Here is a 23109-nt window from a genome sequence, read left to right as displayed (position 1 = left end):
TGAATTTTGACAACTATGGAAACTACTGTACAATATATACAATACTCTCTTAGGTGATTGTAGAAAATATTGATTACTTTTAGAATCGTGACTGAAGCATTTAACGCAAGAATGCGTTTGTTCCGATATTTCATCTATTTTTGCATAATGGTGAATTGACGACATTGCATATTATATCAGCTGTCATATGTTTACGGAAGATCGCACTTCGGCCAATACGTTAAGCAACGTGGCTAAACGCGAGCGAAAAACGTGTCTTCTACTCTTACAAATCGCAGGCCTCGAGCTTTAAACTTTCCATCCTTTTTGCTTACTTTCTTACTGAAGAGCTCGCACGGATAAGATGATGGGTGGTTTGAGCACAATTGCCATCATGCTAATGTGTTCTTACACATTAAGAGTGCATGCAGGATGTCCGGCTGGATTCGATCTTAATTCATTTGCCAAGAATTTGGAGGCTCAAAAATCAAATAATAAAACCGATGCCGAGATCCTTGAGGAGAAGCTTCGGTAAGTTGTCTTTAGTTTTAATCTATTGCTGTTTCGCTTTTCTGAGTTTGTTCATTTTGTCCAAATGTTATCAAAACACTTCACCAAAGCGATGACGATTTCATCCAGTAGGTTCTTTGTTTGTTTGTTTGTTCTGAGTGATTCTTAACTTGATCACCGATCTTTGCTTAAAGCTACCTCTGTCATTTTAGGCTTGCTTGTTGTCTTTCGGGTTTCAGTGATTCTTGATCAATATCACTTTATTGTTTTATCTGTTAAAGTTTTTTGCTATGCGGATGAAATGATATCCCATAAACTCTTTCGGCCACTAAATGCTTGAGTTTATTGAGTGGTGCAATGGGTTAATCGGAAACCATAGACTGTTGAACTATTTAGTCTTTACACGTAAAATTTAAGATGATGATAATAATAAAATATAACCACAACACGCCACAGTTTTTAGAAGCTCAAGATTGCTGGTTGCAGGTAATAGATCTTAAGATAGTTTTTGTGTTGTTTGTATGTTTTCATTCTTTAGTTTTTGACCTGAAACCTTAATGTGATTTACAGTAGTGGATATTCATCTGTTATTTTCAAACTGCGAGTTTTCCTTCAAAACTTTCTATTAATCGTAAAGGGCAAACAAAATCAATCCCATGGAGCCATATGGATGCGACCCTCTCAGTTATGCAACGATATCGATATTTAAGTGCCCCCCGTCACAAACCATGTGTTATTTTTGTTGATTTTTTTATTATTTGTATGTGTTATAGGTCAGTAATTCCCCTTACAGATACGGACTCTGATAATAAAACTTCGGTCGAAGAACTTGCAAAGTTTACAGAAAAAACGTTGAAAAAGGTTCACGACGAAGAAGCTAAATTTCGAGTGGAGATACTGGACAAGAACAAAGACAACAAGGTTTCGTGGGAAGAATATTTAGAGAGCAAAGAAAATATTGGAGGTAAAATAAGAAGATCTGTTTTTCACAGACCCTTTCCTTCTAAATCTTTTAATCACTTCGCGATGACCTGGTAACGAGCTCAAATTCAAGATGGCGGCAACCACTCAAACCCACATGGAGTGATTTTACATAAAATTATTTGGCAAAACAAAGCCGCCAAAAAGACTAGAAATAGTGTTCCTGCCATCCCGTAATGGAAACTGGTTTGTGTCCCATTATTCTCACTCTAGTCAGTAGATGACTAAAATTCAAGGTCTCTTGACCTCAAAATTTAAATGTAAAATAACAGTAGATTATCATTTTCTCTGTATCCCAAGCAATATTTGTCTAAGTAGATCTCTTTTTACCCTTTGTTTATCAAAAGATATCGAACGAAGCCTTTCTACAAGAACCACGCCATACACGGCTGCAAGCACGTCAAACCTCTTTCTTAACTTTTTATATGACATTACTTTCAATTTGTGTTTCCTTTTTTCCCCCTTAGCCTCTACAGAAGAACAAAAGAAAAGAAGATTTAATCATGCGGACGAAGATAAAGATGGTCAACTTTCCCAAGACGAAATTATTTCCATGTTTCACCCGGAAGAAAGGACGCACATGTACGATGTAGTTATCGATGTACGTTTTTCCTCTGTTTTCTTTGCTTTCAACTTAGTTATAAACTCTGTTATTCTTTTTGTTTTTACTTTTTTGTGTGAACCTTGTCATTTAGTAAGAAAATCGCTGCAATGATGGGGCCAGTTCACGCGTCGAACTTCACCAGGGACGAACCTAATGGTGCTAATTAGCAAAATCTATTTTTCACGCTCATCAGCTTTAGTTTAGTCCCATTCACCACCGGGAAGGCACCACCGGGAAAACTTCCTCTACTCTTTTTGAACGGTAGTGTAGGACTTTTCTCTATTTGCGCCGTTCTCGCGGGTCTAATCTTGTTCTTTCCCGGGAGGACCGCGGGCTCATTTCCAGAACAGCAGCTGGTAATCGAGCCTACATAAAATGTCACTGCGTTTCATTAATGCCTAATTTTCTTTATAAAGGAATATATGGAGACGGGGGATAGCAACAAAGATGGATTGATGACCTTGGAAGAGTATAAAGGTAGGTACAAATTTAGGCCATCAGACAGCCCTAAACGCAATTTTTATTTAAGCATTACACTGCTAAACGTCTCTCGCTCGAAAATGCCGTAAATTGTAGTACATGAACTTACGTCTTTATTACTTAAGACACTAAAGTACAGGCCCCGGTTGTTCAAACGTTGGATAGCGCTATCCACCGGATAAATCACTATCCAGCGGATAGCGTAATTGATTTCCGTAATACTTATCCGCTGGATAGTGATTTATCCGGTGGATAGCGCTATCCAACGTTTGAACAACCGGGGCCAGGACGTTTTAAAATAGAAATAATAATCATAGAAAGATGAAAAACTTAAATCGTCAAACATCTTAGGGCAAACATATGCAACCAGTGGTCAGAGGAAAATATTCCAACAACATCAAGTCGGGCAAAGGATCAAACTGGCGCCAAATCCAATCGACGTCAAGGGCGGGAAAGTACGCAACTTATGCAAAGCGCGGAAAATAGCATTCAACCAATGCTCGGGTACTTAGCGCGGGAAGTGTAAAGGGTACCGGGTGACAAGGTGAAAAAAATCATGCAACCATGCGCATGCGTGGGAAATGTGCGGTGGTAAGCGCACGAATTTTGACCTAAAAGAACCTAGTGATGTATTTTAGTCTTGTACCCAGATATTTAAAGAGGCTATGTCGCGAGGGTATTGCAGCTTTAAGCGTTTACCTTTACCAAAAATGCTCCTGTATAGTAATATGAAGAAGATATGAAACAAATTTCACCAGGGAGCACTAACCGTAATAATTCTTTTGGTGATTTCTGTAGACATAGCATTAAAACTTGATAAAATTGAGCCAACTTCTTCAAGTTTCAATACATGTCCATCCTTGCCATCGTTGCAACAGACGACAGGAAACAGTTTTAATGACAACAGATAAGACCTTTATTTTGGAATTCAACAGATGCGGAAAAAGATTTAACTTTAAACAACAGCTGTATTTTGATAAATCATATTTGCTAGAACCGAAAGATGTTTATTTGAAACAGACAACAAGGGAACATTTCAAGTTAATGCGGTGTTAAATAATGGAACGATTATTTTTTCAGGTAAGATAAAAAAGGCAGGGAAAGCTGACGTAGAGGCTGCCAAAAAATTCTTTAAGATGCTGGATAAAGATGAGGATGGAAAAATTAGCAGAGTGAGTTTACTATCAGACTTATTACAAAGAGGTTAAAAAGAAAAAGAAGACTTGCACAAAAGCCTTGACAGCGGTAGAAAGGAACTGCGTGTAGAATCGAGCTGCTTAAACGTCTGTTTGCTGTTGTCTAATTGTGTTAAAATAGGCTACCGATTCCGGAATCCGATTTTTCATGCTTAGATTCAGTAAGGGACGGGCCATTAGTTTTTTGACCGGAGGGGAGGGGAGTTGGAAAATATTGAAATAAATTGTTTGCAGAGGCTGTAAACACTGAAATAAACAGTATGCAAGTTAAAAAAAAGTGTTTACAGGAAGACGGAGACAAAAAAAATTGTTTGCTTGCCTGTGAAAATTTTCCAACCCTTCCCCCACCCCCTGTCAAAAAAATAATGGTCCGTCCCTAATAAGATGTGAACAAGATCTCTTTTGTTTATAGAAGTTAGAAGAGTTCCTAACATACTTAATACTTTAAACACTTAGGATGAAATTAAGGAGTGGTTGACTTCCTTAAACACCGCCTCCCAGGCCAAAAAACAATCACAACAGCTTATGGATTTGATAGACGATAACAAGGTAGGAGCTATAAACAAAAGCCGTTCGGTTCTGTTAGATACCAGCTGGTCGCTGTTGTATCCCTCAGTCCGCTACCCTGGGGTAAGGTTTTTGTTCTCAATAAAGTATATTCAGTCGTTATATCCTGTTTTTGAAACGACCGGGACTGTCTAGTCAATACCTTCCCCTTCCTGATTCTTTTATCCCCGACCCCGAGGTGCGCGAGTTATGTTCCCATTCCTTGTAAATACCGAGGACTACCTCATCGTTACACTCGTGGGAGATATTTATTGGATTAAACTGAGTTCAATTTTTTTATGGTCAAGGACGCAGTTCACGAAAGGAGTCTTGAGTGCTGACGTCCGAGCTTACTGTTCACATGTTAAAATGTATTGTAAGAGGGCACGTCTGTTGTCCTCTCATCCACGACTCTTCATTTCATTTCATTTAAAACCATTTCTTGGTTAAGGGCTGCTGGGAAGAAGCTAAGTCTTGTTCCTGCCTAGATTAGCGTAAAAGCTATTTGCGGGGCATAAGTATTGTTAAACTTTATAGTTCTGCCAGTAAATACATTGTTATTGTTGTTGTTGTTTTGGGCTGTGCTTTAAGCCAAAACAATTGTGGAGCACGAATTCTTTTAGGTTTTATAAAACATATAAGGGATGAAATGCAAGAGAATTTCTCACCCCAAACAACGATCGATTAATCAAGAGCTGGTCATGTCTACCTAGTACTTGGGGAAAACCCAACCACCCTCCCCTTGGATCTGCTATATCTTTTTTTAAATACAGGGGGTTTGCACAATTATCATTTAGATTATGAAGAACACTAAGAGACCAGCATCCTTTATAAAGTGCGGAGCGCGTCAGGGTAGAGCTGGAATCTCGATATCGGCGCGATGTGGTGTCATAATAGGAAGCTCAACCAACGACGACAGCGACGTGAACGAGAACGGCAAAACAGCAATAGGTTTAGATTGGCAAAACAACAACTCTGCACGTGCGTCACGCTTTTTTGTACACTTCTTTGACGTCACTGCACGACTACGACGTGAAAATACCTAATTTCACGTTTTGTGGAGGACGTGAACACAAGACGAGTTTTTTTTTCTTTTCCTGAACTTCTTTACACTCTTTTAGAATTTAATTCCAGGAAAATTTGCCAGCATTTGACTAATTGAACGAGATGGAATAAGCGCGCTAAAGTTTGAAGAAGCGCGACTTCTCTTTGTAAGTGACGTTTTCGTAGCCTTCGCCGTCAAGTTACTTAATCTCCCTAATAATTGGAAAGCGGCGATGATAATCCTTCTCCCCTAATGTACTGTCATCTCAGCAGTGATCAGCAGTGTATTAATCGAGAGTAGAGTGATAACATTCCTAGTTGTTTCCATAATAGACCCTTTTTAAGTAAAGAGAATTCTGGTGTATGGAGGGCCTTTAGCATGGCAATTAACACTTAATGACTGGTCCCGAAGGAAACAGTTAATTTTGTTCCCGAGAATCTCAATGTTCGGAAACGTTGAGATTCGAGATTCGTTACATAGCTGGAAATTTTGAAGCTGGAAATTTATTAAACCTCGCTGTAACGGCGTCCGTCGGTCAACATTCGCGGGTAACAGTAGACTGTTATCATCTGACGTCATAGTTTTTGCGATGTTGCCTGCTCAGAGATTTTGGCGGGAAACAGTGTTACTGTTAGATGTCATGTGACCAAGGAGTAATCAATGAGAGCGCGCGCTGTTGGGAAAAATTTTCAGCCATATAACAAATAACCTTAATAAATGCAGGTACACTGTTGTATGTGGTGGACGCTCGATGTCGGTTTCTGTTAATAAGAAGAAAACTTGCTTGCATCATTACAAGATATCCGTTTTGTTTGTTTGTTTTTTTCAGGATGGTTTGTTAGTTGAGGAGGAAGTACTGAACCACAAAGACTTGTTTTCGGAAGATAAAAAAAAGCCAAAGAAGAAAGCTAAGGACAAAAGCAAGAAAAAAGCTGAGAAGAAATCTAAAGACGAGCTTTAATAATATCGCAGACTTTTTAAAATTCTTTGTTCACCTTTTTTCTTTGTCTTTAGGCCGTTGATAATAAACTACATTTCAATTTGTGTATTTGATATGCCAGTGTGGGTTGCTACAATGATGTTGTCCAAGTTAATCTTTCCCAATTTTCTTGCGAGGCGTCACGGTTAATTTTTACTTTCAAACTTCAAAAGAATCGTTTTTGAGAAGATATTTCCCTCTAATGTACAACAAACAGAAGGTAAATTGGTGAACACGAACAAAAATCGTCCTAAATTTGATCAACAATCACCCAGGTTTTAAAATGAAAACGATCGAGAGCTGAAAATGTCCGCTCCAGTGTCCAGCAAGAAGCTTGATGCTAAATGCCAACATGATCATCCCCAACATCTTTGCCCTTAGCCTGCCATTGTCTCTCTGTCCATTCTCATTTTAACCGATTTTAGTTATCAGTTCTTAAGGATCTCAATAATTTTCTCCCTCTTTCCTATTACTATAGAAACTTTCTGCCTTCCTTTCAACTTGCCTTTCAGTTCTTATGATAAACCTAAAATTCTGCCTCCTACAACGCTGACGTTATAACTACAATCAAACCCCGTCAATACGGACACTGAAGGGGCCAAAGAAAGTGTTTGTATTAAGCGGTGTCCGTAGTTGAATCAAGAGAAAATGTAAGCAGTGGCGGATCCAGGTCCCCCCCCCCCCCCCCCCCGCCCCCGCTCCCCTTCCCTTATTTTGAGACCAAACTGAGGCAGGGTCGAAAAAAATTTTTTTGGTGACTGGAACCCGTCCCCCTTATCTCAGGGTCTGGATGACCGCCACCACCCCCCCCCCCCCCCCCCACCTCCTCCCCCTTTATCTGAAGGTCTGGTTCCGCCACTGGTAAGAGCTTTCTTTGGCCAGGGACAAAGCTAACTTGTCCATAATAATGAGGTGTCTGTTTTTTTTTTCCGTAAAGCGGGGGTTGACCGTACCATAAATTCACTCATCCAACGAACAAAAAGCTTGAATAAATTCACACTTATAAATAAATCGGCAAATGAAGCACTTAATAACTTTGAAGGTGTTAACGCAAGCCAAGCGTTCTTAATAGCCCTATTATGATCTGTTGCGCACAATCAATATTACCTCTGTTTAAAGATATCCCTTGGCTGAGTGACGTCATTGTTTTGCGTCTGCACATTAGACACGATCTAATATTTTACGTTATGTTTATTTAAAGACATGCATACATTCACGAAATCATAGATCATCAACAACTTACAAGCTACCTAGATAAAAGGAATTGCTTTCATTCAACAGAGTTTAAGGACCTTACAAAGAAAAATCCGATACACTCTATTGCGAATAGCGGTTTTTTTTTTAAAATAAATAAATAACTCTCAAAAAGGAATATTTAGCTCACAAAGGCTTAACAAAGACTTCATTTCGTGCTCAAGGGCTTTAAAATTGTAGGGGCTATAAGTTTAGAACACGTACCATTTTCTTAATAACGGAAGAGAGCGCATAAGCCAATATTATAAGCAACGTGGCAAAACACGAAAGACAGAAGTGGACTGTATAAATTCAGTTACTTGAAACTAATCTTAAGTCTGTCTTGTTCTTGCGAGCTGGTCGTCTCATATATCACACGTGTACCAAGATTTCAGAGATGTTGCGAGTACTAAACTTATTTTGTGTAGTGTCGCTATTTGTTTGTACTTTGAAAGTGCAGGCAACCCGGCTAAAATATCCTGAATTTCACGATGATGTTTCGCGAAACGAACATTACGACGACGCTGACGAGCACAATCCAGAGTATGACCACGAAGCTTTCCTTGGCGAAAAAATTGCCATGGAATGGGAAAAACTTCCCGATGATGTAGTCAAAGAAAAGTTGAGGTAAGTGGTTTTGAATTTCTATCAGTCATATCGGTAATGTTTCCGAAAATTCTCTGATTATGTTATAAGTTATCAACGGTACGCTAGCTCAATAACATCTACATATCGCATCTGTGAATATATAGGGTGTATTGGTCCCCAGACTTTATTTTTACCAAGTCATATAATTTGACATTGGTGGAAAAAACATGTATTTAAGAACAAGGCTCGCGATTTCAGAACTTGTAAAGATTTTTAAACGTTTTTCATAATTATCATTTCTCTTCGCGTCGTGGGAGTCACAATATTCAAGAGGAAAAAGGCTGTTTCCTTTTTGGTTTTCAAAAATCACCGCTAAACACTCCTTCGACCCCTGTAGCTTGACGTAATGACGTCAGAACACGCAAAAAGGAAAAACCTTACACATTAATAATTCGATTCTAGGTTTACAGCCACGTGACAAGGCAACAATGGTGGTGGTCATACAATAAACACTTTTTTGAATAGTTTTATATGAAAATGGTGTTTAGTTCCTAGCGGACAGAAACGACCAACATGGCAGCCGTGACGTTACGTGCAAAAAAAGCGATAGGACAATTGACAACTCCAGAAAATACCATAACATACCATAATGCTCTTTGTCTGTCACCCCAAAATTTTGCACAAGCATTGTTTTCAGTTTCTCTTGGGGCCATATTAACTCCCAAGAGAAACTGAAGACAATGCTTATGCAAAATTTTGGAGTGACAAACACAGAGCATTATGGTATGTTATGGTAGTTCTGGAGCGGTCAATTGCACGATGACCTCATTTTACGACAACTACAAGAATCTACCAGTCTGTCGATTTCTTGTAGGAATTAGGGCTTTTATTGTTTTAAACCTCACTGGAATAAGAAAGCAAAATCGAAATGAATTCTGTTTGTTGTGGTAAAATGATGTCATCGTGAAAATGGCTTATTGTTTGTTTTCACATGACGTCATGGCGGCCATATTTGTGTTCCAAAACAATGAAACGGCGGCCGTGTTTGTGTCCCAAACCAGTCCTGTGGGAGTTGAACTCTTTTCTTATGTAAACGATTTTTTTTGTTCCAATAAATTTGCATAGATGCTGGCCACGTAAGTGAAAACACAGAATTGGCCTAGTGTGATATGAGCTTTGAGACAGTTCAATTTGGCTTGATGTCAGTCATTTCAATTTAATTATGGCGCCGCACTTCAATACACCAAATTACCTACTTGGCTGCGAGGCTTGGCGGAATGAAACCAAAGAAATCATCTTGAGGCTCAACGATGAATAATCCATTTCTTTTCTTTTATGCCCCCATACCTGGGAGCCAAGTATGTATTTTAATATATCGAAATTGGTCTATTTCTCTGAACTTGTTCTACCCGAGATCCGATTAAACTAAGACAGATTCTTGTCTGCTGAGATTTTTAAATTGCTATCAGAGAGATTAAGCCTCACGTATACGGCAAACGGCAAATGTCAGATTTAAGTTGAGAATTTCAAAATAGAAAATGAACAGATAAAAACAGCTCAAAACAATTCTTACGGATAAAAAATTGCGTGAAACTACTGAATAATGGACATAAAACGGCAAGTAAAGGGGAAACTTGGTCACGTGGTACAAATTCGCGTTTGCCGTTTGACGTAAATGTGAAGCTCACCCTCTCTATCGTCAACGGGCAGCCTAATAAAGCCCTGCGCGAAAGTTCCAAGGCAGAATGAATCTCTATGCGATGGTACATAAGGTAGTGTTAAGTGACTTTTATGATGTAATGCAGAACAGAAAGTGTTTTCATCGTTTTCGAGCGAACACGTGATACAGAACAGGGAATCCAAGCCGTGTGCGTGTTTGTAAGTCCCATCCTCATCCCGTTTATAACCAATCGTCGGGTGGATTCATTTGCAACATACACGTATAGTTGTCGCATTTGCCCCCTGGAATTTTTTTATTGTTTTTGTGCTTACAATAAAAACTCCAGAGGAAAAATGCGACATCTATACGCGTGTTTCTCGTAATTTACGGTAATTTATGACATTTCAATACAAATTGAACAGCGCGCGCGTATAGATAAACTCTTTGCTCGTTGGAACTTGGCGATAGCTATAACTAGTACGTATTTAAGATGAAAATTGGTCTTTGTACTTCAGTAGCATGCCTGTAACTTAGTCCATTTATGAAGAGCCCACATTATTCTCAAGGTTTTTAATTGTTTTGCATTTTTATTTTTTTGTAACAGGGAATTGTACCCTTTAATAGACATAGACAAAGACAACAAAGTTTCTAACAGCGAACTTTATGACTGGATTGAGCAGCACATGAAAAAACACGTGCTTCGGTCGGCAAACACCAAAATACAAGATCTGGACAAGAACAAGGACGGCAAGGTATCATGGGAAGAGTACAAGGCTGTGGAATTTAATTTTTCCGAAGAGGAAGGTTAGAAATAACTCTTTAACTTCAGTGAAACTCGTGATACACACCTCTATGACTAGTACGTATACACATTTCAGTGTAAATATTGTCAATGTTTAACTTTCAAAAGATGTAATAAAATTCACTCTGAAATGCACTAGTCATGAGGGTATGTATGGTGCGCATTTATTTGGAAAAATTAGCATTTAAGTAAATGTTGTAACGCGGATTTTTGGCGGGTTCGTAGGCTAGGTTCGTTTGAAATTTCATAGTGTTGCAATGAATCAATCTTAATGAAAGTTTCAGACAATATTATATGCATCTTGAAGAATATGTGATAAGGTTGGAAAAGAATTCTGTCGGACCGTTCCAGAAATGTACAGAAAAGCGGTAAGAGTCAAAATTTAGGGTTTATTTGAATTCAACCATACAGAATTTTTTACTTCTTACGGAGGTTTTAGTTCCTGGTGTCGAGTTTTCAGTAGCGGGCCTAGATCGCGTAAAATTCGGCTTCAAATTCGATTTCAGAGTTTTTTTTCTATTGTCGTCATAGTGATATCAATTTAACTTTAAACTACATTGTGACAAACTTCAATCCAAAGTCAGTCTGTGGTGAAAATTTTATAGTGATCGGACAAGGATAAAATCACTTTTAAGGCGTATGGTGTCCGAAAAACCCTATCGAAACACCTTAAACGTGATATAAGCTGTCAAAAATTCCCCTTCACCGTAACCCTTAACCCTTTAAGCCCCAAGATCCACATACAAATTCTCCAGACTGGTCTTCATACATTTCTTTTAAGAATAGTTGAGAGAATTTGGTTTAAGATCAAAGTATTCTCCCTTGGGTTTTCAATTAAGTAATTCTCATAACCTTTACTCTTGATGATCTGCTGATGTTGTTAGGAGAAAATTGATGTTGGTCACTCGTGGGACCTAAAGGGCTAATGATACAGGTGCTTATTTCTCACAGGTTTACCTGAAGAGACCACCAAAGAACTGAGGGAAATCGAAGCGCGTGAGAAGAAAAAGTTCGACTTTGCCGACACAGATACTGATGGCCAACTGTCTATGGAGGAGCTCACACTTTTTCTCCATCCCGAGGAGTCTAAACGAATGACGGCATTTCTTGTCCAGGTAAAGCGATTGATTTAGCCCAACCTTGTTTCCAGTGTCTCCCTTTCCGTCCTCTGGGTTGGAGAGTGGGGGGAGGAAGGGAGATGAAAGCCCCAGGAAGCGAGGCTGGATTAGCCTCCATCCGGACAGTCATTTCTCTTCAGCTTTTCACAAAAGAGGAAGCTAAAGAGAAACGTCCCTGGGATCAAGGTTACAAGTGAGTTCGTGGTAACGTTGGCTGTGGGAAAGACCACTCTGTATTTTCATTTAAAACCTTAACGGAAACTGCGCACACGAGTCATGTGAATGATCGAGCAGTAAAAACCCGCGAATAAGATGCTGCATTTTCCTAAGTTAGGCTAAACAGGTTCTTACATAGATGGTAATGAGCAGAAATTTAGGCTAGTTAAGTTCTTAAAACGGTTTTTTTTATTAAGAAAAAACATACATTGTAGCTAAGAGTAGTTAGAGGTATTCAGCTTATTCCTTATATAAAATCTGCATAATAAATTAGTATTGCAGTTGGAGTGATAAGGCACCTAGGTCTCCAAAGAGGATCCTGAATGCTGGCTTATCTTATTTGCCTAAGTTTACAGAATTTTTTGATAGACTTTAGAAAATAATTAAGAACCTGTTTCAAATTTTAGGCTAAACAGGTTCTTGTATGGAGGGATTGGGGGGGGGGGGGGGGGGGGTGGGTGTTTGACTGCCTCCTTTAGCCAAACAGGTTCTTAAAAACCACTATCGTAATTGCCGGTTTTTAGTTTAATCAAAGAAACTATGGTTTTTTATACTTAGTTAATTGGTTCACCTGCCAATTGAAAATTGCTCCACTTACGGAATATCAGTAGAAAGTTTGTGCGAAGATAACTGTTGTTCTGTTTTGTTGTAACAGGAGAACTTGGAAGCGTTTGATACGAATAAAGATGGAAAAATTTCGCTTGAAGAATACCTCGGTACGTACGTAAAGAAGAAGATGTTCACACTTCTCATCCCGCTTTCATCTAGTAACAGTGGCCTTACCAAAAGATAACTCTGCGACCGTTGCCTTTTGTCTTCCTTTTCTTTTCTTCTCCCTGCTTTCTCTCTTTTTTTTTCTGCTGTGGCTTGAAAATTTTAGGCCCGTAAAGCCGAGGCCAAGCGTCGAACTTTTCACGAGACGAACCAAACGTTGTGAGTTAAGTTCATGAACGATCGACGTCTGGCTCAGTTAAGTTCGTCTGAATGAGTTTGGATCGTCCAACACGTTCTATCCGTCTGTTTCAGACGGATAGAACGTCCGAAGATCGTCTCCAGGACAAACGTCAATCTTCACACGCGACGAACTAAACTAGTAAATTACATTTGTATTATAATGTGTATTTAGCCTTGTTCGGGAGAAAATTTATTACTGGCCGGCTAAAATTCCTTTTTGGTTTGATTCAGTTGATTGCAATTGGTTCGACGAGTCCTAAGTTCGACGTCAGACCCAACAGACGATCTTAATAATTTAGGTCGACCCAAATTAGAGTTTGATTCGTCTCATGACAAGTTCGACGTTTTGCCTAGGCCTAAGACTCAAATATTAGCTTGCCTTTTGGCCCTATTCCGACTAGGCGCAGTCTCCAGCAATGGCATCGAAACCCTCACGGATGGAGACTGAACGTACATCGCGATCCTTCCTCAGGCTCGCCGATGTTCGCCTGTTATCTCGCATATTTTTATCAGAGTTCTAGAAAAACGATTTAAATTAGCTGAGCCAAGTAATCACACTAATTATAACGATCATCAGAAAAATTCTCATCACTTCTGACTGCTTGTCAAACCACATAACTTGTAACACTCTTAGTATATTGTTTTTTTTTTTCTTTTTTCAACAGGTGATAACTTAAGCGAGCCCAGCATACGCTCTCTAACTACAAGCTTTAAAAAGGAGCTCGACCGAAATAAAGATGGATATCTTGATTCGGTACGACTTTTTGTACATAGTTTTTTTATACCTTTCGTTTTTATCAATCTAACTTTCTAAATCAAACGCCGTTATTTGTCACTAATAGTTAGAGATGAAAATGCGGTTATCGTTGAACATAACATTGAAAAGCACCAGCTCCAAAGAAAATTGTGAACAGTATTTAATGCATACTCGCGAGTACACGGACGACTTAATCACTGATTTCTAGTAGTTCTTACACTTCCAAAAACATTAAAGAAATAAACTTACGATAAAAGTTAACGAAATAAATCGTAACTTCTTGTAAAGGTCGACAGTACCAGAGGAAAGTATTACTTAGTAGTGTAAGTTTGACTGGTTGCAAATTAGGATTTCATCCTCACGCTGAAAATTTAGAACCACCTCGCATAGCATACTGCCTTATTTCATGAAATGAATTTAACGTATTCTCTTGTTTGGATGTAATAATGATCGCCTTTTTCTAAGGTTTAGTATTAGAAATATGGTCTTTCACTGTATATTTCTCGGGAAAAAGGCGATCATTATCACATCAAAACACGGCACAAGGATCTTTTTTCCCATTACAATCTTATTCTAAGAAAAATTTAAGAAAAAATGTCCCGAAAAGCGCTCGAAAATACAAACGAAATGTGCTCATGCCCCTGGGCATCCTATGATACTCCTTAAATCGAATTAATTCAATATGGCCGCCGTATAGGTAAAAAGGTCTATTGACAGTTTGAGAGTAAGGGTCGATTTCCACTCATGTCGCGTAATTTTAACGTGCGTATGTGCGCGAAATTTACGTTCGCAAATAAAATAGAGGCAATGTATGAAAGGTCGCACGTAAGCGTAAAAGTAGAACCTTGCTCAACTTCGCGTTTAATCTCAACACTTCATATCTTGCCTCTATTTTATTTACGTGATTAAAATTTACGTGCGTTAACGTGCGTAGCCAAAAACGCGTCAGTGGAAGGTTTGAATTTAGGGCATGGTCGATGAGAGGAGATTCTTATTCTCACTGTTAACATTTTTGCCTTTACAGGATGAAGTCCGTCGCTGGATTCTCCCAGGAGTAACAGAGGATCCTATTCAATCAGAAACGAATCACCTCATGAAAATAGGTGATGATGACAAGGTAATGACCAGTAGTAACTTGTAACAACGGTAGACTAAAAAGTAGAACGATCTCGCAGGCCCCTGGGCAAACTACTTTTTTTTGGCACTGGCTCTGTCTTCAGCTTGTAACATGGAAATCTAGCACGTTCTGTTTAGGTATTCGCTTTGTCAGTTATTTGGGCATGAAAACTTGTTTGCTCATTTGAACCGCTGAGACTTCATGAGGAGCCTTTACAAAATAGCCTCTCACTCCCTCTCGTGTTAGATCATATTTACGGTATATTTTCTTCACACCTTACTCCCCTAAGTCGGCACTTGTTACGCTAATGTGACTTACGAAGGTTTGAATTATTTCGCGGTCGATGATCTTGCCACGCATCGGTAATTGCAACCTTTTGTTTCTCGAATAATAGAGGCACTTTACCTTAAACAATAAAAAAGACCATAAAAGGAGAGAAAATATCGGTCATTGTTAACCCAAAATTGCAACCCAAAGTTTGATACGGAAATTGTTTAATCCCTGATTGCATATTTCCAAAAAAAGGCAAAAATAAATACAATGACGTAGCTTGGGGGGGGGGGGGGGGGGGGGTGAAAGCTAGGTTGCTTTTGACCCCGCCTTTGGTAACAAGGAATTAGGGCGAGGTTGATCTGGAAGTGTTAATTTTATGTGGGCATTAAATTTCGAAAATCCCACGTCCACTACTCTAGAACCCTGGCCACACCGAAAAGAGGTTTATTAGAAATGGATCCGAAGTCTCGTTTCATGGGGTGAACAAGAACACTGAAGCTAGAGCTTTTAATAAGGGTTTTCTCAAAGAGGAAAAATTATGTCAGTAATAATTGACTATCTGAGGTGTTTTAATTCAAAATAATTTTACCTTTTTTTCCGACAGGATCAATTCTTATCTGTTGAAGAGCTTGTTAAGCACTATGCAGACTTTGCTGGTAGTCGTATGACAAAATACGGGGATCTACTTAAAGAAGAACTATGAATACATACAGACGATCGTATTTATGTCTCTATAGATATACACGGTACAAAGGCAGCTTGCAAAATTCTTTGTTCGTACCGTGCATGTATGAGAGTGTGAGACTGAATACGCTAACAGTGAATCATTTGCAGAGTTTCACTGCACAAGAAAGTCAGTCATAATACTTCAAGCAGATAATGTTTATTTCAAAAAATGTAATTTTGTTGGTGATTTCATTACGTTCAAGTCTAACTCCTGAGTGAATGTTAGTATAAAATAAAGTGTTTGAGAACAAATGGTTTTGATATTGTAAACTCTGTGTAACAATTGTAGCCGAGAGCTCTCTTGTCTTAAACAGTGGACTACACTGCTGCTTTGACTTTCTACATATTTTGGGAACACTTTTTATGTCACCACCCATTTTTTTCCTGCATATTCTTCGGGCACAATTGGGGTCCTTTTCTTCCAACAGTCCAAGAGTCAATCGCTATCGTTCCGTCACTGAAAGTGTGGATTCAGAGAACGCAAAGCTCGCGAAGAAAAGCGGAACGAAACAAAACCCTTGGTTGCCGCCATTTTTGAGCCCTATAGACCTTTTTCACGCGGTGGCCATTTTGTCTCGGGAGATTTAAGGTGGCTCCGTAATTAATACAAGAGCATTTTGCTGTGACAAATTTTCCGTCATAACTATTTCGTTTTTAACGCGATGGCTGCGAAACTTTGCAAACAGAAACAGATATCATTCGGCAATAATACGAAATATTCCGATTTCATTGATGGTAAATATTTCTTGAGAAATTAGCTCTTAAAAGGACCCTACTGTTCAAAGAAAATCGCGTCTAGTAATATGCCAGAGGAATTTCAGAAAAATCGTTGGAGCAGAAGTCCGTAACTAAAAGTGGCTCAAAATTCAGCTGTGAAATTGTTTTGGAATTTCAAAAATAAATTACTATCAGGGAGAAGGAGCCACCAGTTTGAATTTTCGGGACAAGTAAATTCAACGTTTACTAATTCTTAAAACAAAAGCCGATTGCCTATCGTGCTATTCTTTAAAAGGTACTTTTTAGTTTTAGAAGCACTATAAATTGCTCCAAACCTTGCTCTGAAGTAGAATGACTTGTTCTTCGACAGTTTTAAAATATCTCTTGGCAGTTTTGGCTCAAACTCTTGCTGCATACATTTTGATGTATTGCAATGCAATTTCAACGACTTTTACTGCTGTTCGTTGCTTCCAACTCAGGAAAAAAGTATTGAGATTGGACGCTACCTCGTATCAGAGCTCAGATAGAACTCTCCAGTACCTTTGTTTATGACCAGAAAATAAGCACGAGCGAAAAAATTACGACGGAAAATTTGTCACAGCTAAATGCTCTTGTATTAATTACGGAGCCACCTTAAAAAGCTTTGTTTTTGCAAGGCTAGCTTCGTTCTCTCTACGAGGCTAGCCGTGCATAAACAAAGCTTTTACAAAGCTTTTGACGTCAGTGTTGTGTCGGAAGGCACTCTGGGACTTTTTTAGCCAATAATAAAGCAGTACCCAATTAATGCAATTCAACTTGAATGTCACAACAACGGACTCAGTCTGAAACCGGTCAATAGACTCCGAGCGTGAATATAATAAAACTGGAGCTGAGTTTTTACCAAGTGAACATGCTATATTTCCTTTACTCAGTCTAGTTATGTTAACACAAAATGTCAATTCAAAATAGTTCATAGCTAGGAATCTTACGCCAAAAAGAGGATTTAAGCCAGTTCTACTATTGCCCAAAATACACGTTGTTTACCACCTCCTAAACATTTTGCATTAACATTTTAACACCTTAATTTTTGTGATTATAATGATTGAGTAGTGATCACTCACTTTGGACGATTTGGGCTGTGTTTCTAAATCCCCTTCATGTAAAAGAGAGGGATTGGGAAGCCGATCGCCGCAAGCTAATGCAAAATACAAAATCCCGGGAAAATGTTTCATAAGTAGGGTGCGTTCGATTGGGAAATTTGGATTTAGATTTTAAAATCCGGATTTCGGATTTGCAATCGAACGCGAAATCCGAAAACGGATTTCAACGCTGAGATATCTGTTTTTGGATTTTCATTTTTACCGTTCGATTGGGAAATCCGCAAAAGGATTTGAAAAACTGTCCTTAAGTACAGCGGTCTTGCACGCGCACGTATACTTAGCAAAAAGAAGACCACTGTTTACTAGAATAGTTTTCCAAATCCTTTTTCGGATTTCCCAATCGAACGGTAAAAAGGAAATCTATGAAATCCGGATTTGGATTTCTTAATTGAAATCCACCCTGAGGACGGATTTCTCGGAGGTGAAATCCGTTTTCGGATTCTGCGTTCGATTGGGAAATCCGGATTTAGATTTTGAAAATCTAAATCCGGACTTCCCAATCGAACGCACCCTTAGTGAAAAGAAAAAGGACTAACTGGAAATCCTTTCAAGCGAAATTATGCTCCATGTCCCTGCTTGATTTTGGTTTCAATTTTGATATAAGGCGTTCTTCATTCCACAACTTGGCATCATTGTTGATCATCAGTATTTACGTCCTTTACATCTTTGGCACAATAGTCAGTACAGTGACACCTTTTGATATTTTCAAAATGCATGCAAATACTACCTCAGTTTGGTTGACTAATTATGCAGGCCCTATAGCGGCCTTTCCTTGGTATCAACGTATTTTTGACAGTTTAGAACCGGGAAACTTCTAAGAGGGTCTGAATGGGGGTTCCACTTGTCGGTTAAAATTCAGTAACTTTGTCGGTAGTCGGTTAAAATTTTCGATCTTTGTCGGTAGTCGGTTAAACGTTTCGATTCTTGTCGGAAAATCTCAGTGAATAAATAAAAACGCTTGTTGATTATTAATATTTTTTAAGTATTTCACCCACTTTTTGAGACTTTGATCCCTAAGGAAAAAGTACAACTTGTAAGAATGCATCATTTGATTGCATTAACCGTCTTGTTTGTTTATGCAACATGATCGTTTATTTCACCATTGCCAAATGAATATGATGAATACTGAGAAAATCACCAAAGCTTTTATTGTAAATGCGAACTTGGTTTCCCGGTAGACTACAGGGCACAGTAAAAAGTAATTAATTAATCAATGGACCCCAGCCTTTTGGATACTTCAATTATTTTTAGTGAAAAACTGCAAGGGGTGACAGGTTGCACATCTATCCCTCTTATGTTTTGGCTCTAACAAGCATGTCCTTTGCCATAATTTTTCGTCCTCAGAGATGTAGCATTTTAGGTGGTTCTTTAAAATTTTGTCAAGGCAGTGGCTGGTTTTGTATGAGATTTCACTTTTTCATTAAAGAGCTTCTTTTATAATAGACACTAAGGGCTGGCATTGTGTCACGAAAGGCAATATTTCTTTGTTTTCCTTGTTGTTTTGTTTCAGGAGAGCTGCCTTTCTGTGAGTTTTACTTCTAATAGCAATTTTTCTTTTAAAATTGTGTGGCTAGCCTCTGTCCATCAAGCGCATTTGAAATCTGAAATACTTAGTCCTCAGAGTAGTTTGTTCGTTGGATTCTCAAGGCTTCTCGTTTGTGCAATAACCGCTTTTAATTAACAATTTATGTTGGTGGATGATAAGAGGTGAAAATGTATATACTGCAAAGCGGTTTCCGTTTGAAATGCGTCTTTACATCAAGGATAGCTTTTTCTCATTTTTCGTTGAATGTTGTGCCTTGGTATACAACTGTTTCTGAAAAGAATGTCTCATTTTGAGATATTACGGCCGTTAATTTCATAGTAGGGTGATGTAAGTTTACTTGTTCCGCGAAGAAAGCTACGATGTCTGGTTTACTTATGTCCCATATAGGGAAAAATGTCATTGTCATCTATGTAGCGTTTTCAAACAGTTGGTTTAATGGTTTAAAGACGGTGTTTGCTTAATTAAACTTTGTGTTTCAATATATGCCATGAAAATGTTGGAAAGAAAACTGCTGTCTTTGTGCCCATCGCGGTACCGTGGATCTGTACTCACCGCCGTAGCCAGTATGAGGCGAACCGAGGCACTCGCCTCGGTAAAATTTTACCAAATACTGTCGATTTTTATTTTTTTTATCAGACTGATAATATTAGAAGATTTCATACGGCTGATTTCGTACAACGGACCGTGTGTTCGCCTCGGTTGTAGGTTCTTCCTGGCTACGGCCCTGGTACTGATAGTGCTTTCCATTAAACGGGAAAGAATTTTCTTTGAGGATTAATCTAAGCATTTCTCGGACCGAAACAAGAAACGTTCGGTTTTTTCACCTTTGTCGTTTCAATAAAATTTATAAAGTCGGTAGCATCTTTACGACTTTGCGATTTTGATATATTTTTTGATCGGCTGTAGCAATGTACCTGTATATAAAAAAAAAGGAAATTCTTTCCGTTGGGCCATGTGATGAGTCATAAATTTGAAGAGGTTACTTCCTTCCTAGAAAAAAATGCAAAATGCTCTTTTTTCTGGAAACAAATATTGATAATATCAGCCATGTCGGTAGTCGGTTATATTTTTCCTGTCGGTAGTCGGTAATTTTTTAATCATTTTGTCGGTAGTCAGTAAAATTTTTTGCCCATTATCGCTAGTCGGTTAACCCCATTCACACCCTCTTCTAAGTTTTCTGATATTAAAGAACTTTCCTGTCGGCGTTTACTTGACATGCATAATTTCGTAATTCGTGGTTTTTGAAAGGAAGTCATCCTCGCACATGCGTCAAAAAATCGTGTCAAACCTCACTGGTGTTTGCGGAAAAACGCAGCCCTTGCAAAGCTGGATCATTTCTGATATTTTTCACAGAAAGTTTGAGGCTTGCATCCAAAAATAGGAAGAATCGTCCAAAGTACACAGTTGACTTTAAACAGCACACTACTTTCTCTGTGGGCAGGCAGTGGCGGTTACAGAAGCAGCAGATTCCTGTTCGTTTGCAGTAGGAACCCGTCGTTACGTTACGTTACACTCTTTGCGTGAGGTATGTTTTTTCCGAAGGCAACAAATTTTTTAGCAATTCATCGACGCGTTCTGGACGTGTCTGTTAACCATTTCAACTTTATTTAAAGTTTTGGTTTAATTTTTGGTGACAAGATAACTAAAATTAAATGGTAATAATGATATTAAAGACATGTTTGCCCGTTCAAACTTCTAGATATACCGTTTTATATAAACAGCTCTTTAGATGATATAATACAAACATGACAATGTGACGCAGTGAAACGTAAACCGAATACATAAACCTTTGGCCTATAAATAATAGTGCCATTCATACTACAGGAATCAAAACTCTGAGCAGGCAGGGAGTCTCAGTATCTTCTAGCCATACACAGAATGGATTCCGGTGATTCATCATATGTCCTTTCAAACGAAATGAAAAATCATAGCAAAAACTCGCTGTGCCAGCTCTGTCGCAAAGAAGGGAGCAATAACTTGAAGGTACTCAACTGTTTACACCAGTTTTGTGAAGCGTGTCTTAAGAAGTTTCTGGTTGAAAACTCCGTGATCTGTGCTCACTGCGGCAAGGGAATGCAGCTTGGTGATAAAGGAATAGATGCGTTACCATCTCACGTCTTCTACGACCAAGTTAAAGACATCAAAAACTGTGATGAATGGATACAACAGCGTCGGCGCGCGTTCTGTTGGGAAATGTAAACAAGGAGATTCTGAATGAAATAACGACAAACTATGTAAATTTTTATCGGTTTCGCAGGAAGCTGAGAGAGAACGAGAAATGACAGGAATGTTGGGCAGAAGCCAAAGGAAATGTGACACAAAATTTGTGTTTTCAAATAAGAAGTGATGAAACTCTTGCGGATTGTTGAATACTGTGAACAATGGACGTATGACCCTGAGGTATCACGTTAGACGTACTGAAGTGTTTCGACCGACGACAGTAAGATCATCAGTTTTAACAGAACAGATTCCACTCTTAAGTGAAGCTTTCCCTCGATATTCACTTTGAGTGTTTAAATTGATATTCCCTTTTTGGCGTCGTTTGTACCTCTAGTAAAATTTTGCCTACTACACGATAGAATGTTGTACAAGACACAGTTAAAAAGAATTAAATCATAGTTGGGGAAATCGTAAGAATATTTAAGCGGGTGATAAGGTAGGTAAATATATATCGATAACAACGCGACATGACACAATTTGTTTAAAATACAAGTAAAATGAAATTTATTCCTAATCGTTCGTGTGTGTCAAATGTCTAGACACATTAGGGGATTAAGTGCAATTGTGTAAAAGTTTTTACCGCATAAATAATAAATTCGTTTCTTTAACAAAGCGTTGGAGTTTAAGGCCTCAACCCATAGAAGATTTAGCTCTATTAAAGTTCGTTTTTGGTTTCGCCTCGGAAGGGCATGGAGACTAGATCATAATATTAAAGAAGAATCACAATTTCACAAACCCTCAGTTTCTCGAATCTCTTGACAGTTCCAACCACAACTGACTTTCCTACCTCTAAGTCTTCCCCATGTAGCCCTGTGAAACACTGTAATTTTATTTCTCCCCTTCCCCCCGATCAGTTTTCCATCATTTTTTCGCCTCCACTCTATTGATGTATCTCCCTCTAGCTTTTGAAGTCGGTTCCCACAAGTGTTTATCTGAAAACCGCTGACCCAGTTCGGTTTCCGAAGAAACTTCCTGTAGCCATGGCAACAAATTCAAGAGTCAGATAGTAAGACAGAAAATCTAGATGTTCAAATTTAACTGCATCGTATGGTTATGACAAATGAATGGAAAAGAAAATAAAGTTCAAATCTGACCAAACAGGTGGTTTTCTCCTTTAAATCAGTACTTGATCGATACTTAACGAGCTTACGGGAGAAGAAAAGGCGACCCTAAGCTCTAGCTACTTCAAGCTACAGTCATTCAGGTCACAGAAAATAAAAGCTTAACCTCTGAAATCTTCCTAGTTCCCTATTGCGCTCAACTTATTTACGCTCGTGATTCTAACAAGCTTATTGCATTAAAAGAGCCGCAACATCTTTGGGTAGGTACTATTGAAATTGTAAATATCTGTTTCTTAATAAAGTGAGTTGTTGTTGTTGTTGTTGTTGTTGTTGTTGTTGTTGTTGTTGTAATACTTCTGTTGAGTAATGATCCTTCACTGTATTCATTATTTTTATGGACATATTTCAGAACATCTCTGAATGCTCTTGTCATAGCAGTGGATGGTATATAATGTATTTCATGGTATTCATTTCCCTTACTTGCTTCTGAATGGTAATTACTTACAGTTCTTGGATCAGTTTCAAACACTAAATGTCTTATAAAGAAATGGATTTTTTTGTTTGTGAATCGATATTTGCATCATTGATTATGAATACAAAACATGAATCGGGCTATTTGCACCGCTTGATAGAGTGATTTTACTTGACCAGTGAAACAGATA

The 23109-nt window shown here is 38.5% G+C and overlaps 2 protein-coding genes across 3 annotated transcripts; both read left to right on the top strand.

The window, feature by feature from the left end:
- The first annotated feature begins 203 nt into the window (after window positions 1–203).
- Window positions 204–6394, top strand: LOC140937511 (reticulocalbin-1-like). The gene is made up of 7 exons (XM_073387072.1): window positions 204–510; window positions 1263–1453; window positions 1938–2071; window positions 2491–2551; window positions 3635–3726; window positions 4207–4299; window positions 6171–6394. Exons 1-7 carry the CDS (start codon window positions 344–346, stop codon window positions 6300–6302), a joined length of 870 nt encoding a protein of 289 aa, XP_073243173.1. The 5' UTR covers window positions 204–343; the 3' UTR covers window positions 6303–6394.
- A 1419-nt stretch (window positions 6395–7813) lies between these two features.
- On the top strand, window positions 7814–16016 carry LOC140937292 (calumenin-B-like). 2 transcript variants are annotated; one of them, XM_073386833.1, is made up of 7 exons: window positions 7814–8180; window positions 10406–10605; window positions 11555–11718; window positions 12593–12653; window positions 13554–13645; window positions 14673–14765; window positions 15643–16016. In XM_073386833.1, the coding sequence occupies exons 1-7, from the start codon at window positions 7951–7953 to the stop codon at window positions 15739–15741; spliced, it is 939 nt and encodes a 312-aa protein (XP_073242934.1). In that variant the 5' UTR covers window positions 7814–7950; the 3' UTR covers window positions 15742–16016. The 2 variants fall into 2 exon arrangements, with proteins under 2 accessions (XP_073242934.1, XP_073242936.1); XM_073386835.1 differs by having other exon boundaries at window positions 7817–8180; window positions 13557–13645.
- Window positions 16017–23109: the final 7093 nt, after the last annotated feature.

This window comes from Porites lutea, chromosome 5 (genome assembly GCF_958299795.1).
Source record: "Porites lutea chromosome 5, jaPorLute2.1, whole genome shotgun sequence".
NCBI lineage: Eukaryota > Metazoa > Cnidaria > Anthozoa > Scleractinia > Poritidae > Porites > Porites lutea.
Note: the sequence above shows the minus strand (reverse complement) of the source record. Positions and strands in the feature narration are given on the sequence as shown.

Excerpts from the sequence above, each read along its gene's own strand:
- LOC140937511 (XM_073387072.1), top strand. The coding sequence starts at position 344 with ATGATGGGTGGTTTGAGCACAATTGCCATCATGCTAATGTGTTCTTAC. Across the intron at positions 1,454-1,937 it reads GAGCAAAGAAAATATTGGAG|CCTCTACAGAAGAACAAAAG; the intron begins GTAAAATAAGAA and ends TTTCCCCCTTAG. Across the intron at positions 2,552-3,634 it reads GACCTTGGAAGAGTATAAAG|GTAAGATAAAAAAGGCAGGG; the intron begins GTAGGTACAAAT and ends TTATTTTTTCAG.
- LOC140937292 (XM_073386833.1), top strand. The coding sequence starts at position 7,951 with ATGTTGCGAGTACTAAACTTATTTTGTGTAGTGTCGCTATTTGTTTGT. Across the intron at positions 8,181-10,405 it reads GTAGTCAAAGAAAAGTTGAG|GGAATTGTACCCTTTAATAG; the intron begins GTAAGTGGTTTT and ends TTTTTGTAACAG. Across the intron at positions 14,766-15,642 it reads AAATAGGTGATGATGACAAG|GATCAATTCTTATCTGTTGA; the intron begins GTAATGACCAGT and ends TTTTTCCGACAG.